This window comes from Equus przewalskii, chromosome X (assembly GCF_037783145.1).
Source record: "Equus przewalskii isolate Varuska chromosome X, EquPr2, whole genome shotgun sequence".
NCBI classification, from domain to species: Eukaryota; Metazoa; Chordata; class Mammalia; order Perissodactyla; family Equidae; genus Equus; species Equus przewalskii.
Window position 1 is genome coordinate 44,056,436 of NC_091863.1, and position 22,943 is coordinate 44,079,378.

The 22,943-nt window shown below is 48.2% G+C and overlaps 1 protein-coding gene and 1 pseudogene across 5 annotated transcripts in view; one reads left to right on the plus strand and one right to left on the minus strand.

The window, feature by feature from the left end:
* Positions 1 to 8,051: 8,051 nt before the first annotated feature.
* On the minus strand, positions 8,052 to 9,423 carry LOC139080862 (small ribosomal subunit protein uS2 pseudogene; annotated as a pseudogene).
* A 1,067-nt stretch (positions 9,424 to 10,490) lies between these two features.
* IQSEC2 (IQ motif and Sec7 domain ArfGEF 2) overlaps positions 10,491 to 22,943 on the plus strand; it is a 78,123-nt gene continuing 65,670 nt past the window's right edge. For 2 of the 5 annotated variants that reach the window (XM_070605568.1, XM_070605576.1), the window contains exon 1: positions 10,491 to 11,495. In XM_070605568.1, coding sequence (XP_070461669.1) covers positions 10,789 to 11,495 — 707 coding nt within the window. In that variant the 5' untranslated portion in view covers positions 10,491 to 10,788. The remainder of the gene's footprint in view (positions 11,496 to 22,943) is intronic. The other 3 variants (XM_070605567.1, XM_070605575.1, XM_070605569.1) reach the window with 2 other exon arrangements.

Consider the following 22,943-nt stretch of genomic DNA (forward strand, 5'->3'; position numbering starts at 1 on the left):
TAAGTCTCCGGCACCTAGAACAACACCTGGCACCTACATATTTATTGAATGGCTGTGCTTTTGCTTGAACATTTCCAGTGACTTGGAGCTGACTACTTTGATCTATGAGGTAGCCAGTGCCTCTTTGAATGATTTTGTATGTTAGAAAGTCCATCTTTCTCTTGAACTAAATACTGAATTCTTGACCATATAAACAGATTAGAAGAGGAAAAAACCCTTATGATCATTACAAAAGATGCTGAGGACGCCTTTGATAAAGTTTAACACCTGTTAGTGATGTAAAAATGTTCTTAGCATCCTAGGAATAAGAGGGAAGTTCCTTAACCTGATAAAAAAGCATCCTCTAAAATCCTAGAGCAAACACATATAATGGTGAAACATTGAAACTTTCCCTTCAAGGTGAGTAACAAGACAGGGATGCCCATTATTGCTCCTTTTGTTCAGCATTGAACTGGAGATCCTGCACAGTAAGACAAGGAAATGGAATAACAAGAATGAGGATTCGGAAAGAAGAAACAAAACTGTCATTTAAATCTACCTTCTCATATCTTTTACCCACTGGTCCTCCTGTTTCCTGGAGGCCCACAGACCAAGGCTGTCCCCTCTTTTGCATGACAGCCCAGGTCGTCTTCCCTTTCTGGGCCTCAGTCACCTCATCTATAAAATGAAGGATTGGACAAGGTTATCAAAAAAAGGGCTTGTGGCTCCTTCTTTCCATGATTCTATGAGGCCATATCCTTTCTCCTGCAGGCTAAACATCTCTATTTTCCTCAACAGTTCCTAATAGTGATGATTTCCAGAGCCTTCCTTTCCTATTAACACACTTTCTTTTGTTTTTTAAAAATATATGGTGCCCTGAACTGGGACAGAAGGCGAAGAAAGGATAGGGAACAGAATGATTGGAGTAGAGAGAGTTAGACTGAAAACAGAGCATAAAAATGAAACGGTAGGGATAGGCAGCAGAGGGAATGGGCAGGGGATAGTACCTGAGGGAGAAGTTGCCTGAAAGAGGAGAGCTCCTTGACTTCTTTCCCTGGGATGGGAGGAAAGTCCCCTGCATGGTTTTGGGGACAGTGATGGGGACTGAGTCTGTGGTTGTCCACAAGCATTTGGTGACTCTGTCAGTCCTTCCTTCCAGCTTTCCTACCCCTGGGATCCAGGACCCTCCCTCTCATAGCTGGAGATGAGGGTGGGGTATTGACAAAAGCCAGCTCCGGATGGGAAAGGAGGCTGCACAGAGCCAGGTCCCTGTCCGGGAGGCAGGAGCAGCCGCCACAGTGGGAGGGAGCAGTAAGCCAACAGCTGAGGGAGACAAGGCCTGGGTTATTTTTTTTCCAATTTGTTGGCATGTGGGTGGATTTTTCTCCTTTTTTCTTCTCTCTTGCTCTCTGCCGTTTCCACAGAGATGTGGGAGTTTGCAAATTTGTCTCAGTGGAGGGGAGAGGCAAGAGCTGATTTGGGGGGTCCTTCTCAGGGACCAGGGGAGCAGAGAAGGACATTACAATCCTGGTAGCAAGAAAACTAGGACTCATTCCTTGGTGGTATCACTGGGGCAAGGAAGGCTCTCATTCTCTCTCCTTTCCTCTTGAGGCCGCAGGGATGCCTTCTCACCTCTGCTCAGCTTTTGCCTCTCAAATCCATCTTGCCTGGTGATTGCAAAAGCCTCTCTCTGCTTCTTGCCTTGCTCTGCAATGCCAAATGCCCTTTCCCCAAGGCTCTGGACAAACTATGGGCACACCTGAGACTCTCCTGCCCGGAGGTTGCTCCCCTCCCCAGTACCTCTGGGGGCCTGGGGGTGGGGGCCAAGGAGCTTTCCCTTTTTTCTAGTTATACATTTAAATGATTAAAGAAACACCCAGTATACCTATAGCACATGCTAAGTGATGAAAAAGTGTTTTAGGCTTTCAAAGGGAGCAGGTTTCTGAAAGGATTAAGGGGCGGGTAGTTTAGGGACTGCTTCCTAGAGGATGTGGGACCTAGAAAAACTGACAGAGTAGGCAAGAGCATGCCAGACAGGGGCAAAGAGTGTGAGGCTGTGGGTCTAGATGCCTAGATGGTGATCCCGGTTCTACCATTAATTTGTAACGTGATGTTGAACAAGGAAGTTACGTCCCTTCTCTTGGGCTTTCTTTCCTCATCTGGAAAACAGGCTGTATCTCTAAAGCTCTACAGATCTGTGGGGCCTGAATCCTGATTCCTGGCCTTGGGAGTTATAAGCCATTAAATGAAATCGTGTGTACTTGGAGTGCATTGAACACCATAAAGGGGTAGGATGACCAACTATCCCAGTTTGACTGGGACTCAGAGGTTCCCTGGGAAGCAGAACTTCAGTGCTGAAACAATCCTGGGCAAACCAGGATGGTTGGTCACCCTAGCAAGGACCACATCCACTACTTAGCGTTGTTAGTATTGTTATTATCACTAGAGGGCAACACTCTCTTATGCCTGGGAGGAGGCCTTATCCTCACCCAAAAGGTGCAGAACTGTCCCCTCATTCCAGGAGCTCTGGGACTTTCTCCTGTAGAGGAGAACACTGAGGAACAGAGAGATCTGTGGGTCTCAAATCCCAGGAGCTTCCTTTTGGCCTTGCCAGCCCCACTTGGTCTGATTTTGCCAGTTGTGCTCAAATCCCGATCAGCACTCAGATGCCCAGTCTATCCCATCGTGGCAGAAGGAGCCTGCTTCTCAGGGGAATGGGGAAATAGAGGGATGCTGACACGTAGCTTTGGTTTGTCTGAACATAACAGACACTTTCACAAGGCTATGCTGTTCGTCCCAAGCTTTGATTGTCTGGAGGTGTATGCATTCTACAAGGCCAGCTCCATTGATACAGGAGCCAGCTTCCTCCTTCACAAAGAATTGATTTCTGTATTACCTTATACCCCTTATCACAGTGAATTGTAGTTATAACTGATCTATCTATATATCCCATCAAATTGTTGATTCATGCATTCGACAAACATGGATTGCTTATTGCTTACTTACCATGTTCCAGGCTTTTTGCCAAACCCACGGTACAGTGGGAGCAAAACAGACAGGGTGCCTGCCCTTGTAGAGCTAACAGTCTAGTGAGGGAGGCAGGAGGGAAGCAAACAAAGAACTGCACAAAGCAACATGTAATTACACACTTGTGAGGTCTGAGGAAGGAGAAGGGCTCGCTGAGAGCATGTATGAGGGGGATCTGCCTCTTTCGGGAGTGAGAGAAGGTGCCGCTGATGAACGGACATTTGAACTGAGATCTGAAGATGAATAGGTGGTAAGTAGGCAAAGGCAGTGAAAAGAGCTTTCCATGCCAAAAGAACAGCAGTTGTGCAGGCCCCGAGAGGGGAAGAGCTCAGCTCCCAGGAGGAGCCATTTGTTCCTCGAGGGCCCAGCCTCTTTTTCATCTCTTCCTATAGCTCCAGGGCTGGCACACACAGATGCCAAATAAATGTCTGCTGAATTGAATTGTATGACATTTTGTCATGGAAAGCATCATAGGCTGGGGGTCAAAAGACTTAGCTTCTACTTTTTTCTGGGCAATTCAACTCAATTTTCCAACTGCTTACTGTGCGCCCACCATGCGCAAGGACCTGGGGCCAGGCCCCACTGGGGGATTGAAAGGTAAACAAAACTGTCTGTGCCCTTCAGCAGCACATGGCCGGGTGAAGTGGCTGACAGGTAGACAGGCCCCTTCCACTCTCTGTGCCTCTTTCTATCCAGTCCTAAAATGAGGGATTGGGACGACAGAATCTCTAAGGCCCCTTCCAGCTCTAACGGTCTTGACTTGCTTTTCCTCAAATGATGGCTGGTTAGATGGTAGAGGGACCAATGGAGCTGATTCTTCTATTTCTCCTGCCCTATGGCAGTCACATGGCATAGGACTGGGGAAATGCAGGCTTGGGTTCTGTTTATGGACCTTTCCTTTTACAAGGGTCTCAGGAGCAGTTAGGGCTTACTGCTTTTTGCTAGAATGTTCCAGCATTCAATGAACTTTTGTTTCTTTCTTTCCAGTCCCCTCTCCCCAAATACCTCCCCTCCTCAGTCTTCTTTTCTACATCTAGGACTGTGTTTTGCATATATCAGGGCTGGAAAGGGCCTTTACAATCATCTTATCCAACCTCTCCATCCAGTGTTTATATTCTCTATGCAACAGACCCTCCAAATGAGGCCGTGCAGCCACTATTTGAACACCTCCAATGACGGTGAACTCACCATCTTCATTAAGCTCTGCCTGTGAGAAGTTTCTTCCCTCTGGTAATCTATCTCCCTGTAATTTTCACCCATTGCTTCTGCCTGTGCCCTTTGAAACTAAGCAGAATAATTCCATTACATCGCCCCCATGATAGCCTATTGGATATTTGAAGCCAATAATCATGTCTTCAGAAGTCTACTCTCCTCTAGACCAAATATCATCTGTTCCTTCAAATGTTCTTCATTGGTTCAAATCTCCTTAGCATCTGTAAATATAGTTTAGTTTATGTAAGATTTATATTTCACCTGCCTTAAACTGATGTTAGGCAACTCATCAGTTACAACATGAAAGAAAGACAATTGGGGATTAAATTGTGGAAGAAAACAGACCAGAGCCCATGTAAAGGAAGCAGGAATAGATGTTGCCAGGTACCTAAAATGAACTGGATTATAATTGGACTTTGAATTTGGCTCGAAGTTTTATGGCAGCTAGGACAAAATTGGAAACACATAGGGTTATGTGGTTTTATGTTCTGACAGGATCAAGCTTACAAATTTTTCTTAAAATGAAACTCCAGACTAGCCTATTAGGATTCCTTTCTGTGAGACTGCTCAAGACTGACAGGTACTTTGGTTACGTCTTCCCCCTTCCCCCACTAGGGGGAAGGGGGCTGGAAGGATAATTAATTAGCCAAATGCTGTCTTAGTTTTAAGCACCACTATCTCTTTAGGGATCTCCACAGAGATGAGAGTCTTCCTTTTTGCTTCCCTTTTCCTTCTGCTATGTTCCTCACAGATGGTCACTTTCCTACCGTTCTGCTCTTTAAAGCCTGCAATCTTAAGACTCTGTGGAACACCAGACCTCAGGAAATAGCCCAAGTAAGGAATTGCAGTCTAATGGTCATACAGCAATCGTGCAAATCATTTATCTCTGTTCCTCAGTGTACTCATCTGAAAAAAAGGTCACTTCAGCTCTGATATTCTGGACTGTAAACTCCTTGAGGGAAAGATTAATGATTTTTTTTAAATTTTGATTTTCCCATCTTCTCTCTGGCAGCTAATAGATATATCAGAAGATCTGCTTATGGCGAGAGCTGTGAGAATCCAACAGGAAAACCCAAGTTGAACAGATGCCACCTTTGCATCTGAGGAAAACATTTCATGGCTCTCATTATCATGACGAGTTCTTGTTGACTGGATACTGGCAGTGGTGAGATGTCGTTTTCAGAGTTCTTTCCTGCTCTAGCTTCGCATTCCTTGGCAAAGCTGGCCCTAGGGTAAGGGGAGTTGGAGCAATCACACCAGGGACTGAGGCTTCTGGGAAATGGCTCCGGGAGGCAGCAGGCAGGAAAAGAAGGCAGTGCCACAGTCTCTGCTGAACAACAACAAATCAATACAAAACTCACCTTGTAATATGTAACATTTGGTGCATACAATATCCATGTGGACCCCCTCCCCTCCTACCATGTTACTCTCCCGCTCAAAAACTTTCCATGACTTTTCATTGCATATAAGAGAAGGTCCAGATGCTCCAGTTTGGCAATGGAGTCTTCTCGAAGCTGAATCAAGCCATACCTTTCCATCCCCTCCTATCCCTTACAACACACACACACACACACACACACACACACACACACACACACACACAGGTGCATCTCTCATGCTCTCTTCAACCAAATTACATGTGGTTCCCTAAACACACATTGTTTTCCTGACTCTGTTCCTTTCCTCCCACTGCATGTGGCTCCCTTCAACAGGTATTTCTCAGCCTATCACTTCTACCTATTGAAATCCTAAGCTCGGCTCCAATACTTTCCCATCCATAGAGACCTCCAAGCACCCCAGTCCTGGTGCCTCCATTCCAGCGCTTTGCACATTCTGTCTTGTTAGTCTTGTTTGTGACTTGTGGTTGTAGCTCTCTGACTAGACTGGGAGCTTCCTGAGGGCACAGGCTATGTCTGATTCACCCAGAGCTCTCCATCATCCTTCCCTGCTGTGTCTTTCTCCAGAGCACCATCTGTGCTGATGTTGAAGGGCTGCCGTAATAAAGTACCACAAACTGGGTGGCTTAAAACAACAGAGATTTATTCTCTCACAGTTCTGGGGGCTACAAGTCCGGAATCAACTGTTGGCAGGGCCGTGTTCCCTCTGAAAGCTCTAAGGAAGAATCCTTCCTTGCCTCTTCCTGGCTTCTGGGGGTTGCCAGCAACCCTTGGCATTCCTTGGCTTGTAGACTCCAATCTCCGCCTCCATATTTACATGGTGTTCTCCGTGTGTGTGTGTCCAAATTTCCCTCATAATGACACCAGTCATTGGATTAGGACTCACACTAATAGATTATGACCTCACCTTAACTTGGTTACATCTGCAAAGAAACTTCTTTCCAAATAAGGTCATATTCACAGAGTGAATATCAAGATTTGGGGATACTATTCAACCCAGTACACCATCCAACACGCTCTCTATGTTCTATTTATATATTGTCTCTCTCTCCTACTAGAATGTCAGCTCTATGAGGTTAGGGACTGTTGTCTATTTAGCTCATTGCTATATCCTCAGTGTCTGGAACAGTGCTTGACACATAGTTGACACTCAAGAAATATTTTGTGAATGAATATTTGTACCTATCTGCCCTCTGCCCCACAGGGAATCTGAATGAGAGAAGCAGGGATAAAGATGGGAATGCAGGTATTGCCTAGAACATAATGAGTGCTCTGTAAATGTTCACTGGATGAATAGAAGTATTTGATGGATATATTAATTAAACACTTACAGAGCACCTATTTTGTACAAGGTACTGAGGAAAGGTACAAAGAAGTGAGAAGGAAACATCTGAGCGTCTTGGCTATGCCTCTGTGTGACCCTGGGCAGATCATTCAAACTCTGGGTTTCACTTGCTTCACCCGTAAGATGGAGGTAAGTGTGTTTGTACGTGTAAAGTGTTTAGCACAGTGCCCAGAACATGGTAAGCACCAAAGACATGTTATTCATTACTGTGTAGTTGCTGTTATGTGCTAGACTCTGGGCAAGGTGTTTTTTTAAAAAAAAAAAACAAACTGGCTTTATCTAGATATAATTGACATATCATAAAATTCCCCATTTTAAAATGTACAATTCAGTAGTTTTTAATTAACAGGGCTGTGCAAGCATCACTGCAATCTAATTTTAGAACATTTTCATTCTCCCTCCAAAAAACCCCATACCCATTAGCAGTTACTCCCCTTTCCCCAACCCATGCCCCAACCCCTGGCAACGATTACTCTACTTTTTATCTCTATGGATTTGCCTATTCTGAAATTTCATATAAATGGAATCATACAATATCTGACCCTTTGTATCTCTTTCAGCATAATGTTTTTGAGGTTCACCCATGTTTTAGGATGTATCAGTACGTCATTCCCTTTCACGGCTGAATAATATTCCATTGTGTGGCTATACCACATTTTGTTTACCCATTTATCGATAGACGAACATTCAGTTGTTTCTACTTTTTGGATATTATGAATAATGCTTCTATGAACATTCATATACAAGTCTTTGTGTGGACGTATGTTTTCATTTTTCTTGGGCACATACGTGGGAGTGGAATTCCTGGGTCATATGTTAACTCTATGTTTAACATTTTGAGAAACTTCCAAGCTGTTTTCCAAAGTGACTGCACCATTTTACATTCTCACCAGCAATGAATGAGGGTTCCAGTTTCTCCACATGCTCGTCAATATTTCTCTTTGTCTGTCCATTTTATTTTAGTTATCATAGTGGGTGTGAAGAGGTATCTCAGTGTGTGTGTGTGTGTGTGTGCGCGTGCGTGTGTTTTAAGAAGCCGATGTTTATTTTTCAACAACCCTACTTCCATTTTCTGTTTAAGAGCCTGTGGAAGAACAGCTTAAGACCACTCAGGGGTCATTCCTACCCACTCAGCGACCTGAGTGGTGGGAGCTGCAGACCAGTCTTCAGTGGCAGGCTGAGCACTCCAGTCTTCAGCAGGGAAATGCTGGATAGGCACAGAGGGCACCTGCATGCTTTCAGACCAGTCTGCGACCTCGAGTTTAGCAGCAGTAAACTCAGGAGCTGAAGAAGTCCATTCACCCTGAAATTCCTCCTTGGTCACAACCTTTGCTGCAGCAGCTGCTCTTCCTTTTCAGTCTCTTCAGATCTTTGTAGAAGTAGAGATCAGACATGACCTCCCATAGATGCTCATGGGAGATGGTGCCACACATGCGCAGAACTTCCCAGGCCAGCGTACACCACATCAGACCCACTGAGTGGGCTCCCTTTTTGTTGCATGGGAAGGCAAAGTCCACGTGGCACAGAGGAGAATCTGTGTTACACAGAGGCATGGTAGGCAGGTTAACATAAGACATCTCTGTGTGAGGCCAGTGGTTAGCCCTGGGATCAGTAACCACCAGAAGTCGTGGCTCCCTGAAGGTGTCCTAGATCTGGTTAGTGAAGGTTCCAGGAGTGAAGGGGCCAGGAATGGGAGTGGCCTTGATGGCAGCAGCACACTTCAGCACAGCTCGCTGGCTAGTATTTCTGGAGGACATGACACTAACATCAGCCAGGTTTTCAATGGCGACAATGGCACAAGCCATAGCAGAAGCTTCTCCTAGGTTCTCTTCAGATTTATTATGTAGATGCCATCACTTTTCCTTATGTAGATGCACTGTTCCATTTGGAAGTCAAGGTTGGTGCCACCTAAGTGGTTCTCAGCTGCAAGGAATTTAAGTACATCCTCCTTTTTCACCTGCAAGACATCAGGGGCTCCGGACACTGTAAAAGTTCCTCTTTAAGTTATGATGGGAACTCAGAACAATGCCTTATGGGTAGCACGGAAAGCTTGTGTGGTTTTGATCTGCATTTCCGTGGCGGCTAATGATATTGAGCATCCTTTCATGTGCTTATTGGTCATTTGTACATCTTCTTTGGAGAAGTGTCTATTTAAACCCTTTGCCCATTAAAAAAAATTGAGTTGTCTTTTTTGTTGACCTGTGAGAGTTCTTTACATATTCTGGACACAAAGCCCTTAGATATATCATTTGCAAATATTACCTCCCATACTGTGGGTTATCTCTTCTGTGTTAAATGTTTTTGCATGCTTTTTTCCAAGACCACCTCTGTGAGGTAGGTGTTATTGATAGGGAAATGGAAGTTCAGAAAGGAGAAGATGGAATTTAAATCTAGTTTTGTGTGACAGTAAAACTCGTACCTTCTCCTCTACCCCAACCTGCCCACAAAGATGAGTGACAACATGTTTCTGGCTTTAAGGAACTCATCTGGCGGAGGACATAAAACAAGAACACAAATGAATGTGCTATGAAGCAGAGTTCCACTTGTCCCACAAGTGCCACAAGAAAGGTGTAGGGGAAATGCAGTAGGAAGTCAAGAGGAGAGAGAAAGCGAGCACTTCTGGCTGGGGAAATCGGAGCTGGCTTTGGCATGCTGGCATTTAAGTCCTGAAGGCTGGGTATAGTTTCATTGGATGGAGATGATGGACTGAAAGAAGGAGAGCATTTCCAAAGGAGAGCAGAAAATGAGGGTTGAATGAAGGAATGGAGCTTTGATCCTGAGATTGGCTGCCATGGGGAGTCCCAGGGCTTGCTGGGATGGGAGATCCTGGGACTGCCTTGGTTGGAGGACAAGGAACTGGCTAACCCGTGGGATCCTGGGGTGGGCTGGGATAGGGGAACTGGGCATTGGCTTGGATGAGAGTTTAGGGGCGGCTGGAGTAAGGGATGCCTGTGATGTTGTGTGTGGGAGGTGCAGTGTACCAGGGTCTGCCTGGGATGGGGGAGATGGGGACTGGCTGGGCTGGAGGGACACAGGCCTGGCTGGGATGGGGAGATGGTCCAGAGACCGGCTAGGATGAGAGATCCAGCGACTGCCCATGACATGGGCTGGGGGGTGGTCGCCTGAGATAGGTCCAGGCGTTGGAGGGGATGGGGAATCCGATACTGGGCTTGGCAGACTCAGGGAATGGGGAGTCCGTGGAATGCCTGAACCTGGGGTCTCCCTGGCATGGGGGTTCCTGGGATGTCTTCGGTGAAGATCTTGGGCCTGGCGGACCCGAGGGACATGGGAATGGATTGGGATAGAGGGCTTCGTTAGGCTGCATTAAGTGAGGACCGGGACTGATGGAATGGAGAGATCTCTGACAGTTCCTGATGGGACTAGGCCTGGCTTGGCCTGGGTGCCTCGAGGCGGGTCGGGCTTCGGGTGCGGGTGGCAGCTGCAGGTGGGGCACGCGGGGGCGGCCTGGGCGAGCAGGGTTGGGGCGGGGGCGGGGGGCGGGCCAGCGGCCGGGGCGGTCCCGCGCGGCCGCGCTGCGCAGTGACTCCGCAGCGGGCGGAGCGCCGTGGGCAGCGTCCTCCCTAGCCGTGGCGGTGGTGGTGGCGGCGGCGGCAGCGGTAGCGGCAGCCGCAGCCTCAGCTCCTGCTACCGGTGCCGCCGGCCCCAGCGCTGTCTCCCGGGCCCCCCCGGGCCCCCGGGCCCTCGAGCCCGGTGCGTGCCCTCGCGTCCCGCCGGCCCCCTCCCCCGGCTGGGCCCGGGGGAGGGTGGCGCCGTGAGCGAGCGGGGACTGGGCTCTCTTGCCCGTTCCCCTGCCCCTGGGCCGCCAGAATGGAGGCGGGGTCGGGGCCCCCGGGCGGTCCGGGATCAGAGAGCCCCAACCGGGCGGTGGAGTATCTGCTGGAGCTGAACAACATCATCGAGAGCCAGCAGCAGCTGCTGGAGACCCAGCGTCGGCGCATCGAAGAGCTGGAGGGCCAGCTGGACCAGCTCACCCAGGAGAACCGCGACCTGAGGGAGGAGAGCCAGCTGCACCGCGGGGAGCTGCACCGGGACCCCCACGGCGCGCGGGATAGCCCCGGCCGCGAGAGCCAGTATCAGAACCTGCGCGAGACCCAGTTCCACCACCGCGAGCTGCGGGAGAGCCAGTTCCACCAGGCGGCCCGGGACGTGGGCTACCCGAACCGGGAAGGCGCCTACCAGAACCGAGAGGCTGTGTATCGGGACAAGGAGCGGGACGCCTCATACCCGCTCCAGGACACTAGCGGTTACCCAGCCCGCGAACGCGACGTTGCCCAGTGCCACCTGCACCACGAGAACCCAGCCCTGGGTCGTGAGCGTGGCGGGCGGGAGGCCGGGCCAGCGCACCCGGGCCGAGAGAAGGAAGCTGGCTATTCGGCGGCGGTGGGCGTGGGGCCCCGGCCACCGCGGGAGCGGGGCCAGCTGAGCCGTGGCGCATCCAGGAGTTCCAGCCCCGGGGCCGGCGGTGGTCACAGCACCAGTACCAGCACCAGTCCGGCCACAACCCTCCAGAGAAAGTAAGGAACGTGTGTTTGTACCCCCCGGCTCTTCCCCTCTAGTTCCTTCTCCAACTTGTCCGCCTGGTAAAGTAAGAAGCCAGTGTCTGATTCCATGTCCTTTTCTCCTGTCCCAGCCTGTCAGGAGAAGCCAGGTCCCCCTCATGCAGCGACACCCCTTCTCTAGTCACCCCAGACGGGGCTGGTCGGATGAGTGCAGGCGTCTCTTCTTTCTCAAAACCGTGGCCAGTGAGGGCCTAGAGCGGTCATCACCCCCTCCACTTCCTTCACCCCCTGGCTGTATCCTTGCCAGAAGATGGTTTTTCTTTTACTTATTTATTTTGAATATGCTGGTTGGGATTTTTATTGTCTGCGATGTTGTCAAGTCAGACCCCCAAGGGAAAGAAAGCCCTCCCCCCACTTTTTTTTTTTTTTTTGGCCTATTCGGGTCTCTTCTGTAGGTCCTTAGTGCAGGCCTGATCTTGTCTCCTCCGGCTGCCTCAGCTCCATCCTTTCCCAGGGAGGCGGGTGGGGGCCAGAACGCCTGCTGGAGGTTGAGACATCCCTCTGAGGAGAACTGCCGTACATCCTGGCTGGGAGAGCAAAGATGGGGGAGCAAAGATGGAGGCCTGACCCTTGGCTGGTTCCTCAAAGACCACCCCCTCTCCACCCCCAAGAAAAACACCACCCAATTAAACAGTGTACCAGAAAGGGAAGTCTACAGATCTTTCCTCTTTTGGATCAGAGCCAGTTTCTGTGCTAGGGTCTGTGTGTCTGCCTATTTGGGACACCTTGGCAATATCTCTTGGGTTGGTGGGCCATGGGCTGGGTGCACTTCTTCCATGCAGATACCATGGTGAGCTGGCTGGGATGAATGTCAGGCTGAGAGAGTCAAGGGCACGCAGGCTCACAGGGCTGCCCTAAAGGCTTCCTGATTTCTGTTCCGCTGTACTGGAGACAACGCTGAACTGGGAGTTAGGAGACCCGGCTTCCCCTTCCAGCTCTGCGACCTTGACTGAGTCCCTTCCTCTCTCAGGCCATCAGTTCCCTCATATCTTTCTAAAAGGCAAGGTCTGCCTTAAATGCTCTTTGAGGACCCCTCCTGCTTAGATTTGATGGTTCTGTGGCTAATCCAGCCACACTACAGAGCAAGTCTGAAGTCCTCTAGCGAATGGACAGCCTTCCCCCTTCTCTCACTGCTCAGCTGGTCCTACCATGTGCCACAACCAGTAGAGTGTCTCTTGGAGGCTGGGCTGGGGGTGGGGAAGCCTTCTGCCTCAGGAAATCTGCTGGGAGACAGCTCTCTGCAACTCCCCCGTGGTGAGGCAGCAGGCTGGGGTGCTGGGTTGAGATGGCTGCGCCCCAGGAGCAGCAGCTGCAGCTCGAGGGCTCGGTTGGGCTCCACTGCAGTGCACCCTCAGCTGAATTTTGGTGTGGGCTGCCCCAGAGTAGTCTTGGGGTGAGGGAGATGGGCTCTCCTGTCCAGGTGGGGCTGCTGGGAACTGATTCCTGGAGGACTGCCTGAGTGCGGCTTGGGGCCCCACACTGGAGGAAGGGTCCAGCTCAGTCAAGCAAGGCCCTTTCAGGAGAGGGCCATGGTGGGGTGGGGGCAGTGGGCGACTTGATGGGCATTGTGGTCCTTGAGCTTGGGCTGCAGAAGACTTTTCTATCGTGGTCAGGCCAGTGATAGAGGAAGCAGCCTCCTTATGTGTGGCTCCAGGGAGCAGAACCAGGAGCAGTGGGAAAATTTGGTGTAAATCAGGAAGAACTTTCCAATCTGGCCATCTGCAGCACCATGTGGGGGTGGGGGCTGGCTGAATGTGTCCAGCAGAGGCCCAGTGGGGGTCAGAGAGAGCTGGAGAAAGCATAATTCCTGAATCGGTATAAAGCCCAGTGAAATGACCTAAGTCTTCCCCAATTCCAGGATTCTCTTACCCTCAGATTCTCTATCTACAGACCTGGGTCTGAATCTCTTGGCTGGCTGGGAGCCCGTTTGCTCTTGAGCTCTGTGCTTCTGCCATCCATGCAAGCCTGCCTCTTGGTCCTTCCCTCTTTTTGTGCACCCTCCAGGCTGTTTGTTGGATTTCCTTGCTTCACATTTCCTGCTGGATTAATAAGGGGATTTAAATAGTACTTTGAATTTCTCCTAACCATATATTCAATATTTGCACATCCATTTTTACCTTTTTTGGTCCTCACAACAGGCCCTGTGCAGTGAGCGTTAGCAACTCCATTTTAGAGATGGGGAAACTGAGGCTCCAAGGGGGAGGGACGTTGCTCAAGGTTATGCTGCTGGTTCCTAATGGAGCTGGGACTAGAACCCAAGTCCGCTTGTCTCCGAGGCCTGTTGTTTTTCCACTAGAGCTCTCCAACCCACAGGAATCTCTTGGCATCAGGACCTGGCCAGGTCACGAACTGGGAGAGGCCAGGAGAACCTTAGGTATCTAGAGGATTTGAGCTAAAGGAGATGACTCTTGGATGAGTGGAGGAGTCAACAGGGGAGGGGAGAAGGCTATGTCTCCCTCCTTTCCACTCTCCTTCCCAGCCAGGCGTCAGGAGGGCCTGTTGATGCAGTAGCCATTGCTGCCACCACAGCTGCTGCAAGGGACTCCTGTGCCAAGCCTGTTCTGTGTCTGTAAGGAGTGGGTGAGAAGGCTGCTGCTGGAAGCCAGGGCAGGCAGGGTGGGAGTTTAGCAGCAGAGGCTGCAGCATTGGGGGAGGATAGGTAGAGCCGGTACAGGCTGGGCGCTTCTGGTCCCCAGGCTCCCTCTGGTGGAGGAAGAGGGGAGAGACGGGCCTAGGCCCAGCTGCCGCTTGTTGAGGGCCGCTTTGCCTAGGGACTTATTCAGTCCTCCCAATGACCATGAGTGTCTGTCACCACAATCCACATTTTTACAGCTGAAGAAACTGAGGGCTCAGGGAAGTGAAGCAACACACCAGAGGTCACACTACCCATAAGACAGACTCCTGGTCCTGTGAACTTTCCCTATATGGTTGATAGCAGCTGTCATGTCCACTCCCACCCATGTCATCCCCCCAGGATTCCCACCTCCTCCCGCACTGTCTCATCTGGACAGGTTTCTGGATGCCAGGCTGCCTTCTGCTGTGCTCTGGGTGTGGCCTTTCTAGTGCAGCATAGAGCCAGATGAGGCCTGACTTCCTGCTGGCCGCTGGTCCTCTGTATGTGAGGGCTTTGCTTGTTTGTTTTTCAGTAGCTGCTGGTCTCCACCAATGCTCAGGTCTTTTTCTTTGGGATTGTTGCCTCTCTCCAGATGATTAGAGAAGGGCTGTGCTTTGGCGTTGATCTTGGCCTGACCCTCCTTGCAGGTCTGGTGCCTGGAATGATTTATAGGCGTGCTGGGGGCCACTGCTCAGTTGCTCCACGCTGAAGAGAGCTGCATTTCCCATACTTTTTGCATGGGCCTAGCTCTGGCTCTACTGTGGGCGGTGGGGGGCTAAGGCTGGTTTGGTGGTAACTGCATACTCTGCCCCCACCCCATGCCCGCCCTGCAAGCTGGCTCACTTTGGGGGACAGCTACCAGAGGGGCCAGCCTGTTCTTGACAGCCAGGGCAATGTGTGATCTACCACATGGCTGCTGGCCTGTCTCCTGTGTGCAATGGGGTGTCAGAGTGCTCCCCGCAGGAGCTAAGGGCACTGGGAGGGAGGGAGAGAGTGGGCCCAGGGAGGGGCCCTGGGGAAGTCTGTCTTCTTTGGGGTCTTGAGGATTCTTCCCAGGGGGATTCTCTCCTTCTTCCCAGGAGGAAAAACCATTTACTGTCCCCCTACTGTGTTGGAAGCCTTATACTTGTGTGGGAGGAAATGATAATGTCGAGTTGAATGAGAATTAGAGGAGTCTTGCTTCTCTGTCTAGATCCTGGGCAAGAATGGGGTTGTTTTCATCCACAAACATTTCTTGGCTGTGTGCACAGAGCAGAAGGGGCCACCAGGCTCAGCAAACACCGTGCTCTCTGTCCTGGAGAGCCCCTCTCCCCCTGGCCAGAGACACAGGGTTCCAGGCCTGCCCATTGCGATGGTACTCAGGACAAAATGAGTAGCAAGGGTGGTGAGGAATGGAGGTTTTTCGGACGAAGGAGAGATCAGGTCAGGCCAGGCCACTGGTCGAGGACCCGGGAGGGGAGCTCTGAAGAGAGTGGGTGTCTTCTGGTGTCCAATGGAGGGCGAGGTAGGAGTAAAACTGGACCCAGGCTTGCTCTCTGCTACTCTTTCATCTGTCCCACACCCTGCCTGCTGTGGCCTCTGAATTTGCTGGGAGTGTAGTAAAGGCATGGAGCATGGCGAAAAGGCCACACGCGTCCTGAGTGAATCTCAGCCAGGCACCACCCTATGTGGCTTTATGTAATAATAGCTAACATTTTTTTTAAACTGCATTTACTGTGTGCCAAGCACTATTTGTTCTAAGCGCTTTCCATGTATTAGTTCATTCAGTCTTCACATGAATCCTTTGATGTAGATATTGTTGTTAAATCTGCTTTACAGATGAGGAAACTAAGGACCAGAAAGGTTGTTTAACTTACCCAAGGTCACTCAATGAATAAGCAGCAGAAGTGAGAAGGAGCTAAAAGGATTCCAGGTGGTCGGGCCCCACAGTCTGCCTGCCTCCTTCTTACCCACCATGCAGTATTGCCTCTTATCTCATTCGCAGAGTCCCTTCCAGGTGGGTGTTATTATTATCCTCATTTTTCAGACGAGGAAACAAGAATCAGAGAGGTGCGGTGACCTGCCTGAGGTTACACAACTGCATGGGCCCAGAACTGTCTGGCTCCCGAGCCCATGGTACACCATTGCCTCCTGCAGGCTGGGTATGAAGATGTTGAAGATACTCCAGGCATGGCTCCGGGCTTGCCCCAGCAGAGCTCTGGGGACCACTGCTTGAGTCAGGCTCCCTCTCCTGATGGCCTCCTGGATTTTTGCCGTAGTCTTCTAATAGATGCCCCTCCTGCTCTTGCTCCATCAAGCCTCTGATGAGGTACGGCCAGGCCAAGGTTTCTGCAGAGCTCCAGTGGTTTCACTGTCTCTTGGCCTGCAGGAGAATGTTCAGACTCCTCTGCCTGCCATGCACAGTCCTCTTGGGATCTGCCCCCAACTTGCCTTTCTCTTCTCATTTTTTCATAGTCCCCTTTACATAGACCGGGCTGCAGCCAGACTGGCCTGTGTGCCCCAACGTTAGCTCACGCAGCCTTCTAATGACCTCTAGGTCTTTGCTAATGATGTTCTCTTCTCCTGGGCTGCTCCATCTAGTTCCCAGGCTGAGGCCTGCTGTTACCTCTCCCATCCTGTCATCTCTCCCATGTTTTTTCTTTCTTTTTTTTTTTTAAAGATTTTATTTTTCCTTTTTCTCCCCAAAGCCCCCCAGTACATAGTTGTATATTCTTCGTTGTGGGTCCCTCTAGTTGTGGCATGTGGGACGCTGCCTCAGCGTGGCTTGACGAGCAGTGCCATGTCTGCGCCCAGGATTCGAACCAACGAAACACTGGGCCGACTGCAGCGGAGCGCGTGAACTTAACCACTCGGCCACGGGGCCAGCCCCTCTCCCGTGTTTTTTCGCTGGTCGCTCCCAGTGCTCGGTCTATCCCTGACCCTTGAAATGAGCACTTTGCCCCTTTTTGTACCTTGATGGTTATTTGTTTACATCTTGTGTCCTACTACATCGAGAGCCCCTTCAGATTGAGATTTAATGACATATATCAAGTGCATTTTGTGTCAGTCCCTGGACTAGGAGCTGTGGGCATGAAGGAGCTGGAAACACATAGCACAGCACATAGTAGCTGCTCAATAAATGCTGAGTAGACAAATGAATGTCAGATTAAGTCCTGGTGCACTAATAGCCAGAGATGCCTAAGTTTTTCTTCATTCCAGGACTCCTCTAGAGATGACTCAACTTCAGAATTCTCTTGGCTTCTGTATGGCTTTTTCCTCGTGCTCCCTGGAGCTGTTTGGCCTCTGCTCTCTGTGCTCCTCACGCTCACCAGCCTCCCAGTTGGTAGAATGTCAGGGTAGCAGACTCAGACTAGTCTTTGGAGACATTTAGGCCAATCTGCTTATTGTTAGCTCTCCCTCCTGTGCCACGGCCATGTCATACGTGGTCTGGACCCTCAACATAAGATCTTCTGTTCTGAAAGGAGCAAAGAGGCCTGTGTAGGACCTGTGTGCAGTTCGCCCAGTCCAGCGGGACGTTACTTATTTGTCTGTCAAATCTGTATTGGGCTCAAACCCTGGGCTGGACACAGTGTCTTGGAGTCGGAATAAGGTGCAGCCCCTCTGGCTCATTCCCTGCTGTCTTCCCTGGCAGAATCATAAACATTGGTCATGGGGAAGAATGATGAATAAATGACTTCCTTCCTCTTTTGAGGTAACTCATTTAGGGCAAGAGCATTTGCTAGTTACTCGAACTTCCTCACGGTGTTTGGTCTCTCCTCAAGCATCCATGTTGAAAGCATTTACACAGGGAAGCCCATTCTCAAACACTTAGCTGAAGCTCTCTGGGACCTTAGCATTTGAAGAAAGTGTGGTGCTGTGGAAGGAGGATTTTGTGTGACTCTAGGCAAGTCACTTAACTTCCAGAGCCTCAGTTTTCTCAAGTAGTAAATGGGGATAAAACTGTATTTTTGGATATACAAGATTCGTCTTGCCCCGCCCCCACAAAAATGTATCAGGAAATTTCCTGGCTGCCTAGCACACCCATCGAGGTCCTGATCAGGATGGAAGACTGAGAGACAAGGACGGAAAATAATACGTGAGGCTGCCCTGCCCCCTGGAGGTGGACTGTAGCAAACCAAACAACCCAGCCGAGGTTGTCGCATCACATTCTTTTCAAAACAAAGATGACAAGCCAGAGCTACGTGGCCCATCAGGATGATTTTGCTACCATTTTAGAAGGAAATGTATCACCATTATCACCTGATATGTACCATTTCACTAATATCAACCACATTTCTTTGCAGCTATGTGATTTTTATACCTTTTTTTGAGGGATAATATGACTACATATCTGGGCCTGGTAATTTCCTGCTGGATTCCAGGATGCAGTATACTGCATTCACTTAAATAAAACCAATATTTTCCTCTATATAACCACTTTAAAATTATTGTCATTATATCTGTGATAAAAAGTACCTAATTTCTTCCTTCCCCAAAATTTCCTTATAAAACTGGGAGGCATGTCACACAACTGTATATGTATAGGTGTAGGTATAGGTATAGGTATATGCTAACCAATTCATAAGTAACCCATATTATCGTGATTGTTGTGAGAATTAAATAAGATGACATATATGAAGTGTTCAGCACATAGTGCATGTTTAGTCAGTGATAGGCATTTTTATTATTAATAATAACTTTGCAAAAATGCCATGGAAGGGCAGGAGGGAGAAGCCATGTGGGAGCTCACCACATTTCTGAGAGAGAGGTCAGTCCAGTGAATATTGTGTGCCTCATATGTGCCATGCCTTGTGCTATTGCAGGTAGGGAGTGCTGTAATTAGTATTAGTTAGTTCCTGGCTTCAGGGTGCTCACAGTTTTGTGGAGAAGATGACCGTGGGGGCAGCCCTGTGGCCGAGTGGTTAAAATTTGCGTGCTCTGCTTTGGTGGCCCAAGGTTCGCTGGTTCAGATCCTGGGCGCGGACCTATGCACCACGCATCCAGCCATGCTGTGGCAGCATCCCATGTGGAGGAACTAGAATGACTTGTGACTAGGATATACAACTATGTACAAGGGCTTTGGGGAGGAAGGAAAAATAGGAAGATTGGCAACAGATGTTAGCTCAGGGCCAATCTCTCACCAAAAGGAAAAAGACTTCTTTAAAAAAAAAAAAAAAAGATGACTATGGAAACAGATGATTGCAGTGTGGTTTCCTGTGTGCTATGCCAGAGGGGAGCTAAGGGGGCCTAGGTACCCAAATGAGAGACGTCTACCCAGACTGTCGGAGAGGGCTTCCTGGAGGAGGTGATGTCTGAACTGAGGCTTGGAGGATGAGTGGAGCTAGCTGGGTAAAGAAGGACAGCATGTGGGTTGGTGAGAATTGGGGGCAAAAGAGAGGTTAAGGCAGAGGGGACAGCATGAGCAAATGTACAGAGGCACGGAACCAACAGGATACGTGGATGTAGAGCACTTTTATCAGGTCAGTACAAACTAGAGCACAAACAGGGAGGCAGAGAGGGTCAGGAGAAGAGTCTGAAGAGTTGGATAGCCCAGATCACGAAGACACTTGAATAGCAGGATAAGGAGCTTTATTCTGTTGGGAATTGGGAGCCGACATAGGGTTTTAAGCTGAGGGAAGAGGTATGCATTGCAGGGCATGGGGTGATGTGTTGAGAGCCAAGTTTTGGAGAGATCTCACTGGAGGGCAGTTCGGAAGATATATTGGAGGGCATTTGTGAAGAGGCTGGTGCGATAATCTAGACAATGGATGATAAGGCCTGAGCTTGGGCAGTGGGAGTAGAGATAATCTATTGGAGGAGAAAGACAGTCATGGTACATTGACAAGTGCTGTGACAGAGGGGAGTGCGGCCTACTCTGGGAGTTCACAGGAGTGTCAGCTATGTATGACCAGCAGGATTTTAATAATACCAGCATAAAAATCAAGAAACTTCAAGCTGGAAGGAGCCTTAAAAATCATCCAGCTCTCCAACATCCATTTATGGTAAAAACTCTCAATAAAATGGGGATAGAAGGAAAATACCTCAACATAAGAAAGGCCATATATGACAAACCCATAGCCAACATCATACTCAACGGGCAAAAACTGAAAGCCATCCCTCTGAGAACAGGAACAAGACAAGGGTGCCCACTCTCACCATTCTTATTCAACATAGTACTGGAGGTTTTGGCCAGAGCAATTAGACAGGAAAAAGAAATAAAAGGAATCCAAATAGGCAGTGAAGAAGTGAAACTCTCACTGTTTGCAGATGACATGATCTTATATATAGAAAACCCCAAAGAATCCATTGGAAAACTTTTAGAAATAATCAACAACTACAGCAAAGTTGCATGGTATAAAATCAACATACATAAATCAGTAGCATTTCTACTCTAATAACGAACTAACAGAAAAAGAACTGAAGAACACAATACCATTCACAATCACAACAAAAAGAATAAAATACCTTGGGGTAAATTTAACCAAGGAAATGAAAGACCTATACAACAAAAACTACAAGACTTTCCTGAAAGAAATGGATGACAACATAAAGAGATGGAAAGACATTCCATGCACATGGATTGGAAGAATAAGCATAGTTAAAATGTCCATATGACCTAAAGCATCTACAGATTCAATGCTATCCCAATCAGAATCCCAATGACATTCTTGACAGAAATAGAACAAAGAATCCTAAAATTCACATGGGGCAACAAAAGACCCCAAATTTCTAAAGTAATCCTGAGAAAAAAGAACAAAGCTGGAGGCATCACAATCCCTGGCTTCGAAATATACTACAAAGCTACAGTAATCAAAACAGCATGGTACTGGTACAAAAACAGGTGCACAGATCAATGGAACAGAATTGAAAGCCCAGAAATAAAACCACACATCTACGGACAGCTTATCTTTGACAAAGGAGCTGAGGGCCTACAATGGAGAAAAGAAAGTCTCTTCAGCAAATGGTGCTGGGAAAACTGGAAACCACGTGTAAAAGAATGAAAATTGACCGTTTTTTTTCACCATTCACAAAAATAAACTCAAAATGGATCAAAGACCTAATGGTAAGACCTGAAACCATAAGGCTTCTAGAAGAAAATATAGGCAGTACACTCTTTGACATCAGTATTAAAAGGATCTTTTTGGACACCACGTCTTCTCAGACAAGGGAAACAATAGAAAGAATAAACAAATGGGACTTCATCAGACTAAAGAGCTTCTTCAAGGCAAAGGAAAACAGGATTGAAACAAAAAAACAACCCACCAACTGGGAAAAAATACTTGTAAGTCATATATCCGACAAAGGGTTAATCTCCATAATATATAAAGAACCCACACAACTCAACAACAAAAAATCAAAAAACCTAATCGAAAAATGGGCAGGGGACATGAACAGACATTTCTCCAAAGAAAATATACAGATGGCCAATAGACACATGAAAAGATGCTCATCATCACTAATTATCAGGGAAATGCAAACCAAAACTACACTAAGATATCACCTTACACCCGTTAGGATGGCAAAAATAACCAAAACAAAAAGTGACAAATGTTGGAGAGGTTGTGGAGAAAAAGGAACCCTCATACACTGCTGGTGGGAATGCAAAGTGTTGCAGCCCCTATGGAAAGCAGTATGGAGATTTCTCAAAAAATTAAAAATAGAAATTGGATGATTGGATAAAGATGATATGGTATACACACACACACACACACACACACACACACACACACACACACTGAAATACTACTCAGCCATAAAAAAGGATAAAATCGTCCCATTCACAACAACGTGGATGGACCTTGAGAGTATTATAAGTGAAATAAGCCAGATAGAGAAAGACAATCTCTGTATGACTCCACTCATATGTGAATGTTAAACATGTAGATAAAGAGAACAGATTAGTGGTTACCAGGGGAAAGGGGTGGTGGGGGGTGGGCACAAAGGGTGAAGGGGTGCACCTACAACACGACTGACAAACAATAATGTACAACTGAAATTTCACAAAGTTGTAAACTATCATAATCTCAATAAAAAGTTAAAAAAAGGAGATTTTTGGTTGGCTAAGGTTAAGATTAGAAGGGAATAGGAATTGACAGCTCATGGGTTTGTTTTAGGGGTGATGAAAATGATCTGGCACCAGATAGTGGTGATTTTTGCACCACTTTATGAATATACTAAAAATCACTGAATTGTACACTTTGGTTTTTTTTGCTTTGTGGCCTACTTTACTCACTTAAGAGTGGCTCAAAGACATTGTTTCAAATCAATCATTGTTTCATATAAATACATTGTGACTCAGAAATTCTGCACTTAAGTGATTTATCCTATGGAAATAAAGTAGAGATGCCAAAAACAAAAATCATCCAGCTCATTTTTCATCTTACAGATGAGAAGACTGAAGCCCAGAGAAAGGACTTGTATGAAACTACTCCACATGTGAGCAGAGGAACTCTGATTAGAAGAGTCACTCTAGTATTAATGCCAGTGTTCTAAGCGTCATTCTTTAAATGTGCAGTTTGATGCCTCGCAATCCTGGAAAGGTTGCAGGGATGATTATCTTTGTGTCCTCCAGATGAGAAAACTGGGGCCCATGGAGGCTGGGTGACTTGTTGGGGAGGAAGTGATAAAGAGGAGGCATCACCTAAATAATGGGTCTCTTGTTTGATGGTAGACGGACCCTCTGCTCTGATTGGTTCAGCCCTTTGGAAATCAGATTTGCTAGATTCATAGCTGGGGAGTGGCCCCAGGTTTCCCTTCCTCCACCCAGCTCCCAGCCTTCTTTCTGTTGGTTTCTGCCTTAGAGGTCCTCA